The sequence below is a fragment of the Acartia tonsa genome, chromosome 12 (genome assembly GCF_053477335.1).
Source record: "Acartia tonsa isolate MP-2025a chromosome 12, ASM5347733v1, whole genome shotgun sequence".
Taxonomy (NCBI): domain Eukaryota; kingdom Metazoa; phylum Arthropoda; class Copepoda; order Calanoida; family Acartiidae; genus Acartia; species Acartia tonsa.
The window spans coordinates 30,194,278-30,207,954 of record NC_137271.1 but is presented as its reverse complement, the minus strand read 5'-3'; the positions used below and the strand labels follow the sequence as shown (position 1 = coordinate 30,207,954).

At 31.8% G+C, this 13,677-nt stretch overlaps 1 protein-coding gene across 3 annotated transcripts in view; it reads left to right on the top strand.

The window, feature by feature from the left end:
* LOC145334686 (sodium- and chloride-dependent glycine transporter 1-like) overlaps positions 1-13,677 on the top strand; it is a 73,941-nt gene that overhangs the window by 33,970 nt on the left and 26,294 nt on the right. For all 3 annotated transcript variants that reach the window (XM_080180256.1, XM_080180255.1, XM_080180254.1), the window contains 8 exons: positions 653-722; positions 925-1,008; positions 1,623-1,754; positions 7,113-7,151; positions 11,092-11,196; positions 11,610-11,683; positions 12,768-12,850; positions 13,487-13,537. In XM_080180256.1, coding sequence (XP_080036382.1) covers positions 653-722; positions 925-1,008; positions 1,623-1,754; positions 7,113-7,151; positions 11,092-11,196; positions 11,610-11,683; positions 12,768-12,850; positions 13,487-13,537 — 638 coding nt within the window. The remainder of the gene's footprint in view (positions 1-652; positions 723-924; positions 1,009-1,622; positions 1,755-7,112; positions 7,152-11,091; positions 11,197-11,609; positions 11,684-12,767; positions 12,851-13,486; positions 13,538-13,677) is intronic.

Sequence of the window (13,677 nt, the reverse complement as noted above, 5' to 3'; positions counted from 1 at the left end):
TATAAACTTTCCTAAAATACAGATTATTTTCACAAAAAAAATATGGTTATAAAAATGATCATTAGACTAATGCAACTATTTTTTATACCACTATAAATAAAACATTCAGAAGATAGCAAATTTTATTTTAGTAAGTTCCTCTTTCACTTTCACATAAAGTACCTTGTTGAGCAGTTAACCCCCCTGTTCTATCGTTGATACCAGATAGACATCCTGTTACTTAATTATGATTAATTGGAAATAATTGGAGGCGTAGTTATTTATTTGTTTGTTTTTTACATTACAAGCTTTTTGATTTGGAGAGGAGGGGGGGGGGGTAAAAACCCATAACCCCCCACCCCTTGGACGTCCTTGCTAACACCCCTTTCCTTTTTAAAAAAACGAGCGACAGAAGTTATAATTGCTCAACAGGAACTAATCATTTTTATTTTTTCCCCTCATATCCTGTGTAGAATTTTATGACAAAAGGTAAACTCCGCCCACTTAAATCATTCTATCCTATTTTTGAGGGGGCGGTGTAGAATAGTATGTACCCATTAAAGTTAATCTCATTTTTATCACATACCGTTTTTAAATTCACAAGATTTTGCAGTAAGCGATAAAGCATATGAATAAATCTATTTTGCCTTTTACTAACTAAATGGCTGTACAGGAGTATAATTCATCTGACGATACGGCTTCTGAAGATTCTGGCGGCCGTGGCTCTTGGGATAATCCTATAGGAATTATATCCAAGCATTGATAAACAATTATTTTGCAATTTTAAAATCTTCCAAAATTTTCTTGAAAATCCGCGAATTTTTTATTTTGTCAAATTCGGAGATTAAAAAAAACATTATGTTTTGAATACATGTCAAATAATTAGCTTTAGTTATCAATTCTGAATGCAAAGTCTTTTAAAATGCTTGAAAAATGATTAATCAGAGTTTCTGTTGTCTTGTCTGTCCTTTGCTGTTGGACTTGGCAACATTTGGAGGTTTCCATACCTATGCTATAGGAATGGAGGAGGTAAGGATTATATATAATCTATCCGTTCATCTGTAGGTCTATATGTCTGTCAGTAAGTCTTTCAGCCTGTCTGTGTGTCTATCTATCTGTCTATTTATGTGTATTTTATGTCATTCACAGTTGGCCTTTACAACAGGTTTGCGAACACAGTAAAAGTATCGGACTGATTATGACGTAACAAACAAAATTAGCCAATGAGAGGCCATTATTGACCAATAGTAAAATTTATAGTGGTCTCTCATTGGCTAATTTTTTTTGTTACGTCATAATGAGTCCGACACTTTTACTGTGTTCCAGGTTTGCTGTTTGAGGATTCGTAAAAACAATTTTAGTTGTTCTAATGTCCGTCTTTATGAAATTATGAAATTTGGCAAAATATATGTAATGTGTAAACATTCATGTGATCATACTCCTCTGTAAAATTAACAGAAAACATTTATTTCTGTCAAGTACATTATAATTAATTGTAACTTAACGATAAGCCAACCTTAATCTTTTGTTATTTTTAGATAATCCCAAAAAACCGGTTTTTTTACAAACAGACAGTCAAACTAACCTTTTTTTACTTTTAGACAAGATTTGTTCAACCTCAACTAAAATAATTTTATTTTTAGGAGCATTTTTGATACCTTATGTGACATCTCTGATCTTCATGGGTTTACCCGTGTTCCTGTACGAGATGTCAGCCGGCCAGTACAGCTCTGAGGGTCCTGTTGCCGTTTGGAAGATCTGCCCGCTTTTTACAGGTACTATAAGCAGCTTATATTGCCCATAAAAATGACGCCAAACAATACAAATGACCAATGATAGGCCAGTTTACATTGTACCATTAGTCAATTAAAAAAATATATAATTTCCTATCATTGGTAATTTGTATTGTATGGTGTCATTTTCTTATAGGCACTATAAGCTACTTCTTAGATGTCTTTTAAATTGTAAATCTTTGCTTGTGGCTAAGTAACTATTCCATCTGACTTTCAAATAATTTTTGTTCATTACGCATTTCTAAAGATTTTTCCATATCCTAATTTCATTTTAAAACAGCAATTAGAAGATTTCTATAGCCATTGTTGAAATAAATTAGATAAATTGTGGAAAAAAATACTTGATTGGATATCTAATAAACTAAATTATCAGAAAGAGATTTGGAATTGAATTAGGTTATGTACAGGGTTTTCAGTTAAACTGCATGGACTATTATCTCGTAGAAAAATGTAAGGATCTTATAAGGCAATAGATGATAAAAAAAATGTTTACCCTTATTACGAAAAACAAAATGCCCCTTCAGCAGATAAGAATATTAGTGGAAAGTTATGACAAGAAAAATAATAAAAGTACCCAACGTTTTTAACCAGCCAGTGAGATATATGTATGTGGTTTCAAACTTTGGGTCCCAGTGTAATTTACTTTTAGATATCCCCTCTATCCATGGGAAAAATTTATTTGTCGAATTCCAAAGAAATTAACTTTATAAGCTATTATCAAAATTACAGTCATAAAAAAAATATTTCAAGGAGGTTGGGAGAAATATAATAATAATCGTTCCTTCTAAGAAATGTGTAAATTTACCCTGATTATTATGAAAAAAGAGCAATCTTTAATCCTATTGAGTAAAAAATGAGTTTGATTCAAGCCTATATTGAGATATTTTGACCTAGATATGTATCTAGTCTTGTTGTCAAGGAAAAATAGTAGATTTTTTTTTCAAGGTCAATTGCCTAATCCACTTTAGAGGAGGGCAAGGGGGATTTTTTAAATGGATAATTTCCTATGTTAAATGGTTCCGTAAATTTTTGCAAGGAGTAATTTTTCTGGAAATTAAATGCCTAAAAGCCTTATTTCCTTTAAAATGATCAAATTTGATTATTAAAAAAGTACATATATCTCTGATCTCTTCCGAAATCTAGGTAATGTAATACATTTCTTTCAACACCCAAGAAATATGAATTCCGTATTCGGTACTGATTAAATACTTGATTTATTGGCCAATAAGAAATTTTTAGAATTCAATACATGTGTGGTCAATCATTTAGTTGAATTATCCTTTAAATGTTGACCTCTACAAATCTGCACTCATGTAACACATGATTATGTGTCTTAGTTTTTTAGTAGCGAATCTACTCTATAATTTTAAATGTCCGTCTGTATGTATGAATGTCTAACTGAAATGTTTTTGGGGAAATGTGAGGATGATTAAGTATAAAATATCCACATCGGTCTGCCTGCTTATAATCAGCTTTTTAGCTGTTTTCTTTTTACAACTTTTAAAGACATTAGCTTTATTTTATTTTAGGTTTCGTGATTTTAAGTATTCCCTCTCTCTTGCTTTTTTTTGTTATGATCACAGATAACTCACTTTTCCGTTTGTCTATTTCATAATAGATTTTGTGCTTCGCTACTTATTGATGTTGTAATCCTTGTTTTATCACTGCACAAGAAAAGACATCTTATTAATTCTGATATAATTCTTATACAAATTAGTTTCTTAATCTTGTATGAAGTGTCTTTACAGCAAAAGGTTCTACTTTTCTGAGAAGCTTTTATCTGTTTTTTTTTTCCACAGATAAGATCAACAGGAAACCAGGGGCGCACATAATAGTCAGGGATATAAAGGGATTATTGGCCGATATTTTGATGTACATCACCAATAATGATACACAAAAATATCTCTTTTGTTGATTACAATTAATGGTTGAAACTTTTGGACACTCAACCTAATGAACCAACCAATCAAAATTCTAAAGGGATCAATGGTCGATATTTTGATCACCAAATAATGATACACAAAAATATCTCCTCTGTTGATTACACTTTGTGGTTGAAACTTTTGAACACTCAACCTAATAAACCAACTAATCAAAATTTAATAAAAGTCTCCAATGTTATAAAACCAACGAATAAAAAATGTCTCATAAAATTTTGGGACCATTGTCTCCTTTCTTCCTGCATAATAGTACAATTGTACAGAAACTGTTATGATAAAATAATTATGTAATCATATAAAAAGTCAGGCAATGTCTAGAACTATAAAATTACAAATGGATATTTTTCTATGGAAAAGTCTAGAGAAATAAATGTTTTAACCGCTATTTTAGCTGCTTAGAATATAAATAAGCATAGTAGGGTGGCTTATTGACTTAACTCAAGACTTTGTTAGATAACACCATGCAGTGGCTTATTATATAACTATTGAAAAAGTTATATAACAATTAAATTATAAATTGAACCAGACATAATTTTGTTTTGATTATTTTTTGGTTGACTATTTTATCATGGAATTTTCCGAAGAAAAATAAAGAATAACAACGGCAGTACAATAAAGTTTTTCCTTATGCGTTGTTGCTGAGACTTGAAATAATTGGCGTTATTATGATTTGATTCATCATTAACTTTACTGTAAAAAAAAATATTTATTCTTCTTAGAAATACATACCAAGAAAAATAAAGTACTTGAAAAAGAAACGGGATAAGAGATAACACGATTTTGTTTTCTTTGGAACTCAATAAATCAATGATAATAAAATCTAATCAAACCATGTTAAAAAAAGCTAAAGGTGTTGCTTTTCCCTCAACTCGTAACAAAATGAGTGATTTTAAAACCTATCAAACACCTTTCTAAAGTCAAACAAACACTAATTGTACAGGGATATGACAATGGCCTAAAAATTGATGTACATCCCCAAAGATGATACACAAAATCTTAAACACTCCTTCTGTAGATTACAATTAGTGGTTGAAAAGTTTGAACACTCAACTTAATTAACCAACCAATCAAAATTTACTAAAGTCCCCAATGTTTTTAAGTCAACGAATAAGAAAACGTTATTATGAAACTTTGGGGACTAGTGTAATAAAGAGCCCATTGTCCCCTTTCTCTCTGTATTAGATATCATAATTATTACAATGTTTTCTTAATATTTAAATTTAACCCAAGATTCTTCAAAAGCAAAACTTTGTGAAAACAGAAAACTAACTGCAATGCTATGAATGCGGATTTTAAAAAATATTTTTAGCATATTTTTGTGAATATTTAATACATAGGAATGCTAAGCTCAAGGTCACACACACACTGTGAGGGAATAATTTGAAAACAAAGATGCTAATATCCATATGTGGAATAACTTTAATACATTCATAGAGCAATAAGCTACATTTCGTGTTGTATAAAATGTAAAAATGCTCTAACAATAGTTAATAATTTTTCTTAATAACTCAAAAACGAACATATATTATAATTTTGATGCTTTCCTCCAAGTCTCCTATAGATAAAGTTAACTATAGAGTAGCGACGCTATTAAAAACATTACTAGACACTTTAGATATTGCATTAAACTATGTAAACATTTTTTCTGTTATTTCTAAACAATTTTACTTCAATGCAATTTGGCCTGTTCGTACATGCTATCTTTTTAAAAGAATATATTATTGATAGTTTGGCGTTATCCTCTTAGAAATCTTTTGTTTTATTTTGAAAATTTGAGTACCCCCCCCCCCCCAGGACAACGACTAACAACTATTTTAGGTTAGGTTAGGTTTTAGGCTAGGGAGCCGAGGGGGACGAGTGCTGCGGCCAGAGGTCATAGTTCGCTTTCGGGGGGGGGGGGGGGGGGTACTCAAATTTTCAAAGCTGAACAAAAAAATTCTAAGAGGATAATACCGATAGTTTTATTTTATGTTTTATACATCTACAAAATCTAACTGGTTTGTCGCTTTCCTCTCAAGACATCGAACCAGAATTTAACTGGAAAGGCCAAATTGGTCCAGTGATTGCTAAAATTTCTAGAAAGGCACCTAAAAACAAGGACATTGAAGTAATTTTTATCATGTAGCTTAGAAAAGAATATTATTAAGAAAATTCCTCAAAATTTCCACCGACGTTTCCGCCAATTAAAAAAACATTCATTGACTTGAGTAAATTTAGGGGTGAAATAATTTTCTTTTGACTTATTATTTCCGTTTTCGTATTTTCCGTATTTAATTAACATTTGGCAGGGCTTAAATTCAGATATCTATATATCCTTTTGTTTTCCTTATGTTGGAATGCAACTTCTTGCAAATCCAGGCATCCAGGGATAGGACAATGGATGAGAAATTTGCCATCCCCTGATACCTTGTAACCTTATCCTTATGTAGCTTACAGAAATAGTGAAAAATTTGATTTATTTGATTTCATTACATCCTTCTTTTTTTCTAAGAACTTCTATACTATAATATTAAGGGAAAATTAATTTCCGTCCAGTGTCCCATCCCCTTTGTCCCTGTATTAAACCAGTTACTACTTCATCTTAGTTTAAACCTAAAAGTTAGATTATATCATTATACTAGAAAAGTTTTAATCTTACGAAAAGTTGTGGGTCTATTTCAGTAGAGTATGTGAGTAGTTTATTGTCTAGTGCCTATTATAGTGGCGCATATACAGTTATAATTCAGTTTAGTTAAGTGTCTCTTCTACCATTCTATTTTATCTTATTACTAGCGGTTACGCCCCCTAGAAGCCTCTAGGGTCTAGAGGCATTTAAGGTTGATGTACACTCCCCTAAAATAGTTAAAAACTTTCCCTGGACCTATTCTAGTGAGTAGTTTACAGTATAGTTAAGTGTCTCTTCTACTCTTCTATTTTATCTTATTGTTATTAACTATAATCGTAATCCTATAAGCTTTTAGATTTTATCAAACCTTTGTTTGAAGTCCTCTTTTGTCGCATAATATGTGTAATGCTACGATCTTCCATGTTTATTGACGTTTCCTAAAATTTTAAAACTCAGATTGATTAGACTATAGAATGAATGTTTGAAATACATTTATTCATTTACATTAAGTGACATAAATTAAAATTTATAAATTAAAATCCTTCTTTCAACTATGGATTTTAAAAAATTCTTACTTTATTTCTAAACTCTACTGTTCTTTTTACTTCTAATTAATACATATAGGCTTATTATTGTTGCCCTACTTATGAACATACTTGTACTTGCTATTTTAAATATATAAACTTTTCTAGAATAACTTAAAAATAATAATAAAAAAGTAGTACATACAATCTTTAATTAGTATCTGCCGCCTGTCATGCTTTATGCTAATCTATTAATATTTCTATTTTTCAGGCATTGGTTACGGCATGTGCTGTGTCTCTTTGTACATTGGTAAGTCATATTTTTTTTACAAGTGAATTCACTTCAGACATAGAATATAGACAAATCTACACAAAAATGAAAAAAAAAATAAAAGTTAAATTCCTTTTTATATTAGCACGGGCCATCAAAATAGAAATTAATCCTATCATTATGCATTTTCCTATAAGAGTCCATAACACGAGCTGATCAATGTATAAATCTATTTTATAATTAATTAATATAGACTAATTTACAGATTTTTGCTTATAAATACCAGACAAAAAATATAATCATAAAAATTCACGTGTTACTTCGTAAGAAAAATAGGAGTATTATAGATATTCAAGATTTTATATATATTTTCTTTGTTTATTGTAATAAGGATCACGAGGGATAAGACAATGAACGATAAACTAATAAACATGCCCAAATGATGATAAACAAAATTAATCCTGATTATGATTCTAAGAGATTGTCTTTTAACAACTTTGGGTACCAGTAATCACCCTGTGTTAACAATCAGATTATAAAATATATTCTTTTTCAATTTAAAAGTAAACAAGAATGCATTTTTGCAAATAAATTTGATAATCCTTTTATTCATAAATATTGACATATTTGACATATAAAACATATCTGTCCACAAAAAGAATATTGGGGAATAGTCCCTTTCGTAACATCGCCCCATAAGGGGCGATTCGTCGTATTTTTTAAATTGCTTTTTATAGGTTAGGTTAGGTTAGGTTATATTGGGTTAGGTGATTGCCCCACAGGGATAGGTAATTGGCCTCGCAGGGTTAGAGCCCCCCCCCCCGCAGGGGCTAGAAATAGGAGAAAAGCTACTGTGAAAAATACGAAGAATCGCCCCATAAGGTGCGATGTTACAAAAGGGACTATACCCGAACATTGTTAGGAAGCGAATCTATGATTAAGGTTTGTTCGCCTGACAAACACACAAAAAACATAAAGCTTTTCTTAAATTCCTAATTCAAAGTAGAATGATGTTTGACTGTCTGTCTATCCGGATGAAGCTTAAATATCGAAACTGTAGTATCTATTGCACTCTGCTTAAACAATACACTTGCAGGAATTTTAAAAATATTTTCTTGTTTGAAATAAGATTGAAAGTTTGATTGTCGACCCCCTCCAACCACTCCCCCCGAGATGTAAAATGCCCCAAAAGGCCTTTTTTGGGCGTAGCCGATAGCATTCATATACATATTTATATGTTTTAAACAAACAAAGAAAGAATGAAAGGATTTTGCAAGTTAGCTAATAAATAATTCATATTTTTGCATTTACTCAAGTTCAGATTGAAAGAAAAACGTCATAGAAATTTAAAATTTGCAATTTGAAATTTCAGAAATGATGAATCGTTATACGTATATTTGTTATTTTTTTATCTTATATCGACAAAATTGCTGGATTAATTTATTTCTTTACAATCATACAAAGCATGTTTTATAAAGTTTAGTTAACTTTATTATGTTTTTTTTTCTTCCTGCTCTTTATCACAGAAACATTATTTAGCCATTTGACCTAGTAGTAGCAAAAACAGCTAAATACCGCATAAATAAAGACGAAATTGCTTTACTTATTTCATTAAACCTTAAACTAAATTACGAGTACACCTAATTTTAATGTAATTTAATTTAACCTGGAGGACGTAAGAACAATTTGGATGATAGACACAATTACTCCTTCTTTAGATTCAATTTATTAGTTTATAAGTTAGGACACGGGTATAGTCTCTTTCGTGGCAATGCACCTTAAGGACCCCTTACAGTCGGGCCCCTTGCCGCACCTTAATCAGTCGGGGGGGGGGGGGGGGCGTTCAACGCCCCCCCATGTTATCTCAGTTCCTATTAGAGCTAGAAGGCTAAAATTTTTTGTGTAAGTCCCCTGTGTTATGATGAATTTCCGACCTTAAGTAAGTCAAGGTCAATTTTCGCTTCCTTCACACTTTTATTTAACAACCTTTGTTTTTAGGTCCTTTTTTACCTAAAAATTTCAAACAGCTGTAATTTTTTTATTTTTGAAGCTAGAATAAAATTTTATTTGCAGAAAATGTTAATCTTTATGTGAATTTTATATTTCAAATATCAAAATATAAATTTCAGCGGCCGCAGCTGTACTTGGCAGCTGCCAGCCGCCGCAGTCGGCGGGAAAACGGCGGCGGATCTTTATGAAATTTTAATACGTTATGTAGACATGTAAGAAAAGCTTAAGTTTAAAATTTGAAGTCTCTAAGTCAAAAATTGCGGCCACAGGAGCCATTTAAAGATTTCTTGAGACCTGGAGGATCTGGACCTGCAGGATCATACCTGGAACCTGAAATTGACTTGTACACCTGTATTTAATATGAGGATGTAGTACTAGAGGATATTTTAGTATTTTGGTAAGATAAAATGCTTTTTTTAAGTCAAAAAAATATTTTTGCTCTTTACCTGGATGACCCTGCCAGGTTTGCTGGCATCCTGTGCCCGCCAGGATGGATATATTCAAAAAATTTCAACTCTCGGTTATGTGTCATACCCAAACTTAAAAAGTCACGCAGTTTGGGCTCTTTATCTTTCACACACAGAAAATGAGATAGAAAAAACCAGATGGGGGGACGTTCAACGCCCCCCCCCCCCCGACCGTTAAGGGTTAAGGGGCGATTCTTCGTATTTTTCACACTATGTTTAACCTAAAATAACCTATAAAAAGCCATTTTAAAAATACGACGAATCGCTTCTTAAGGGGCGTAGCCACGAAAGGGACTATTCCAAAAACAAATGAAAATCTTTTGGTACCAGTGTAATTTACAGTTTAATGTCCTCTACCTCCCTGAAACTCAAAAATGGCTCAAGCTGTTGTTTAATTTCATCAAACAATGGAGTCACTTTATTTTATAAGGATGATAACATTTTAAAATGCAACGCCCAAGAAATACATTGTGCTATAAATGAACGTACTTACATTTTTAGATTTACACTTAGAAAAAGGCTGTGGTTGTAATATTGTGCCTTATCTTCTCAAAATCACCATTTTTATCATTCTTAACTAGAATCAACTTTTAGAAATTAGAGTTTCTTATCTTTAGGATTATGACTGAAAGGCCCACCCTTAATGAAAAAATGCTTTACTTTTAAAATTATCTCTTGTTTGTTTATAGTGCATTTATTAGATAACATCTGATTGTATCAGAGTTAGATAAAAGAATCTTGAAATATCTGAAAAAAGAACTTTGATCGTAATAAGATTATAAGATTACATATAAGATTTCATCCCAGCGAAAAAAAAGATCTTGAAGATTACAAGTTTTGAGGACTTAAATTTTTCTTTCTTTTTCCTCGTGTAAAATGATCAATGAAAATTAATTCTGTGAAAACCAAGGATGACAACATCCATAAGAAGCGAAACACACACACAAAAACAATAAATGGACAAACAGACAAAGTAAGTTTCAGAGCAGATGATCAGTTCTCATAACTATGAAAAAAAGAAAAAGCATGCAAAGCTACAAGAAAATCACGAAGCCCTTAAAAAATAACGTATATATCTTTTGAAGTATGACCAACAGACAAACGAACAAAACATTGTATAAATTGGAATCTTATCTGACAATTCTGTCTTTTTTTTATTACAGCAGAGAAAATCAAAATCCCCCATACCGGTACGGACTGACTGACGAACATACAGACAATTTGAATTATAGAGTAGCTTCGTTACTAAAGACGTACATAACCAATTTATCATTACATAACTTAAATAAAATAGGGAAAAAACAATTTTATCAAAAAATTAGCATAACAAAACATATGTCCTATAAGAAATAGAACAATTAACTATTATGTATTATATGTAGAATAGATACAGTTGTATATAATGGAGCCTCTAAAGGACACTTTCAAAAGTAAAACCATATTCATTTGGCACTAGATTGTGAAAACTACATGTTAGAAAATGTTGATTGTTTATTCTTCAGGTACCTACTACAACATCATTCTCTCCTGGGCCTTCTATTACATCTTCTCTTCATTCAGCAGCGAACTTCCCTGGTCTTCTTGTGATAATGTTTGGAATACCCTAGGTCAGTTACTATGAAATACCCTAATTAGAGATTTAAAGGTCTTCTTGTATTAATGTTTGGAATACCCTAGGTCAGTTATTTTGAAATACCCTAATTAGAGCTTCAAAGATCTTCTTGTGAAAATGTTTGGAATGCCCTAGGTCAGTTACTTTGGAATACCCTAATGAGAGATTTAAAGATATTCTTATGATAATGTTTGGAATACCCTAGGACAATTAATCTGGACTACCCTAATTAGAGCTGAAATAAGCTTCTTGTTTGGCTTTCTCACGGTGTATTAATTTGGAATGACCTAATCAGAGGTTTTTGGTATTCTAAAATTGTTAAGTAATAGAAACTGCAAATGCACTGAATACTGCACAGAAATTTTAACAGACAGGCAAAACTATCAGTTAAAAATTTTTCTATTATAGCCTGTCGGAAGTTTAATGATCTGAACTGCACCGGTCATGGAGGTCTGGTGGATAAATCTGGCAGCTGCATCCAGGTAAAAAATTAGCATTTACAATGGATTTAGCACTCTAGATGGTCAATCAGACACAATAATCCGTCCAACTTTAAAAGTCCAAATCTAGGGCAACCAAAGATTTTTGTTTATCGTTAGTCACACTGATTCTATCCCATAATAATACATTTGAACAAATTTTGGACGATTTGATTCCCCAAGCACTTGTTTATTATGAAAAATATATTCATATTTCTAGAATGGGGTTTAGGCAGTTTTTTTTATTTTTTTTTTCGTTGCAATTATAAAATACCATAAGGTATTAATAATTCATAGATAAAACTTAATATCTATGAAATTGCTGGTCCGAATTGATTGTATTTTACATTTAAGCTTTTAAATGAGGGGGGGGGGAGTACCCTTTTTTTCATAAGCTGTCCAGCCTTCTCTTCGAGATTTTTATGGATTAATTTTCCACATCATTTATTAAATTTAAATAAGATTGTGTTTCAGAATAGGTTATTGACACACTATATATAAGAAGGTGTAATATTTCGTCTCAATTGATTTTCAAATAAATTGGCAGGGTCTTTGACACAAAAAGTACATTGATATTTATTATTCAATATTTATATATAAGATATAAAATAATAATTTCAATAGATGTATATACAGTCAACTACCTCTCTTCCTTACCTCTCTTATTCGCCAGCTTCAAAATTATTTTCAGATACTTAGCTGTGTTAATATAAGCGATACTATTGGTTGATTTTCAATGACCCAATAGAAAGGTTGCACAAGGTGGTTGCGATGGATGGGGAGATACAGTTATTTAACCCTTTCCCTCTCTACCTAGCGAGCAAAAAGCCTGTAATCCTCTTCCTTAGGTTAGCTTAGGTTTAATTGGGTACTGGGAAGCCCCGCATTGTTTGGAAATCGTAGCTACAGGCCCCGCAGGGTTAGGGCCTCTCATAGGGGTTATGCAAACAAAAAAATAATCAACCCCTATTTTCACATTATTTGAAAAAATATGAGGGAGTTCAGTGCTCGACAGGCACTTTGAGGAAAAGCAACGTCTTCTATTCTTTTTCACTAGCGTAGCTACTCTAAAACTAATTTATTTTAGGAGACAGATGTAAGTACAGATGAATGGTCAAGTCTCAAACATTATTCAAACTTCTCCAAAATGCCATCCGATGAATTTTTCCAGTAAGTTTTTAAATTGACAACATTTTGACACTTTAAATTTTCGTCGTCTGCTAACGTGAGAAAAAATAACATTGATTGGAATTGCAATTATTTAACTTATGTTTTTTTACTTTATAAATGAACAAGTGTAGCAGACGTACGTACCAGACGTACGGACAGACGGAACCTTTTTTATTGTGTAGCTTCGCTTTGACGAATACTGTATTTGATTCCCAAAAAAAATATACATCTATTTTATATATATAAAATGAAAATCTAATAGTTAGTCATCACATTTACATATTGTCATTTCTGTAAAATATATTTTATATTCGCGAAAGAAAAACAATGGTAAATAAGTTCTATCATCATATAAAAGTAACGGGGTCTGTGTGTGTCTGTCTGTACCGAAGGATCTCGCAAACCGCTGAACCAATATGGTTCTCCTTTCCACCCCCCTCCACCTCAAGTGCCACTAGAGGCCTCTAGGGGGTGAAGCCGCTAGTAGATGATTAGAGACATCCATATGGAGAGAAATTGTAATGATGTAATTAAAATTTGCAGCTCTGATGGCACGCCATCTAATTCAAATTTAAATTAGTTTTAGCATACCAATTTTCAATTTCATTCATCGACTAATTGATGTTTTAATTTTAGTAACAACATGCTTCAAATATCAGATGGTATCCATAGCATTGGCTATATCAGGTAAGATGCTTTTTAAAGTAATGATACTTGAAGAAATGTTTTTTCACTCTACTTTTCGACCAGTCAACTATTAAAGGCATGAAGAGAAAATATACGACTAGCACCTTATCATATTTAGTGTACAGATGATTAAAAATTCA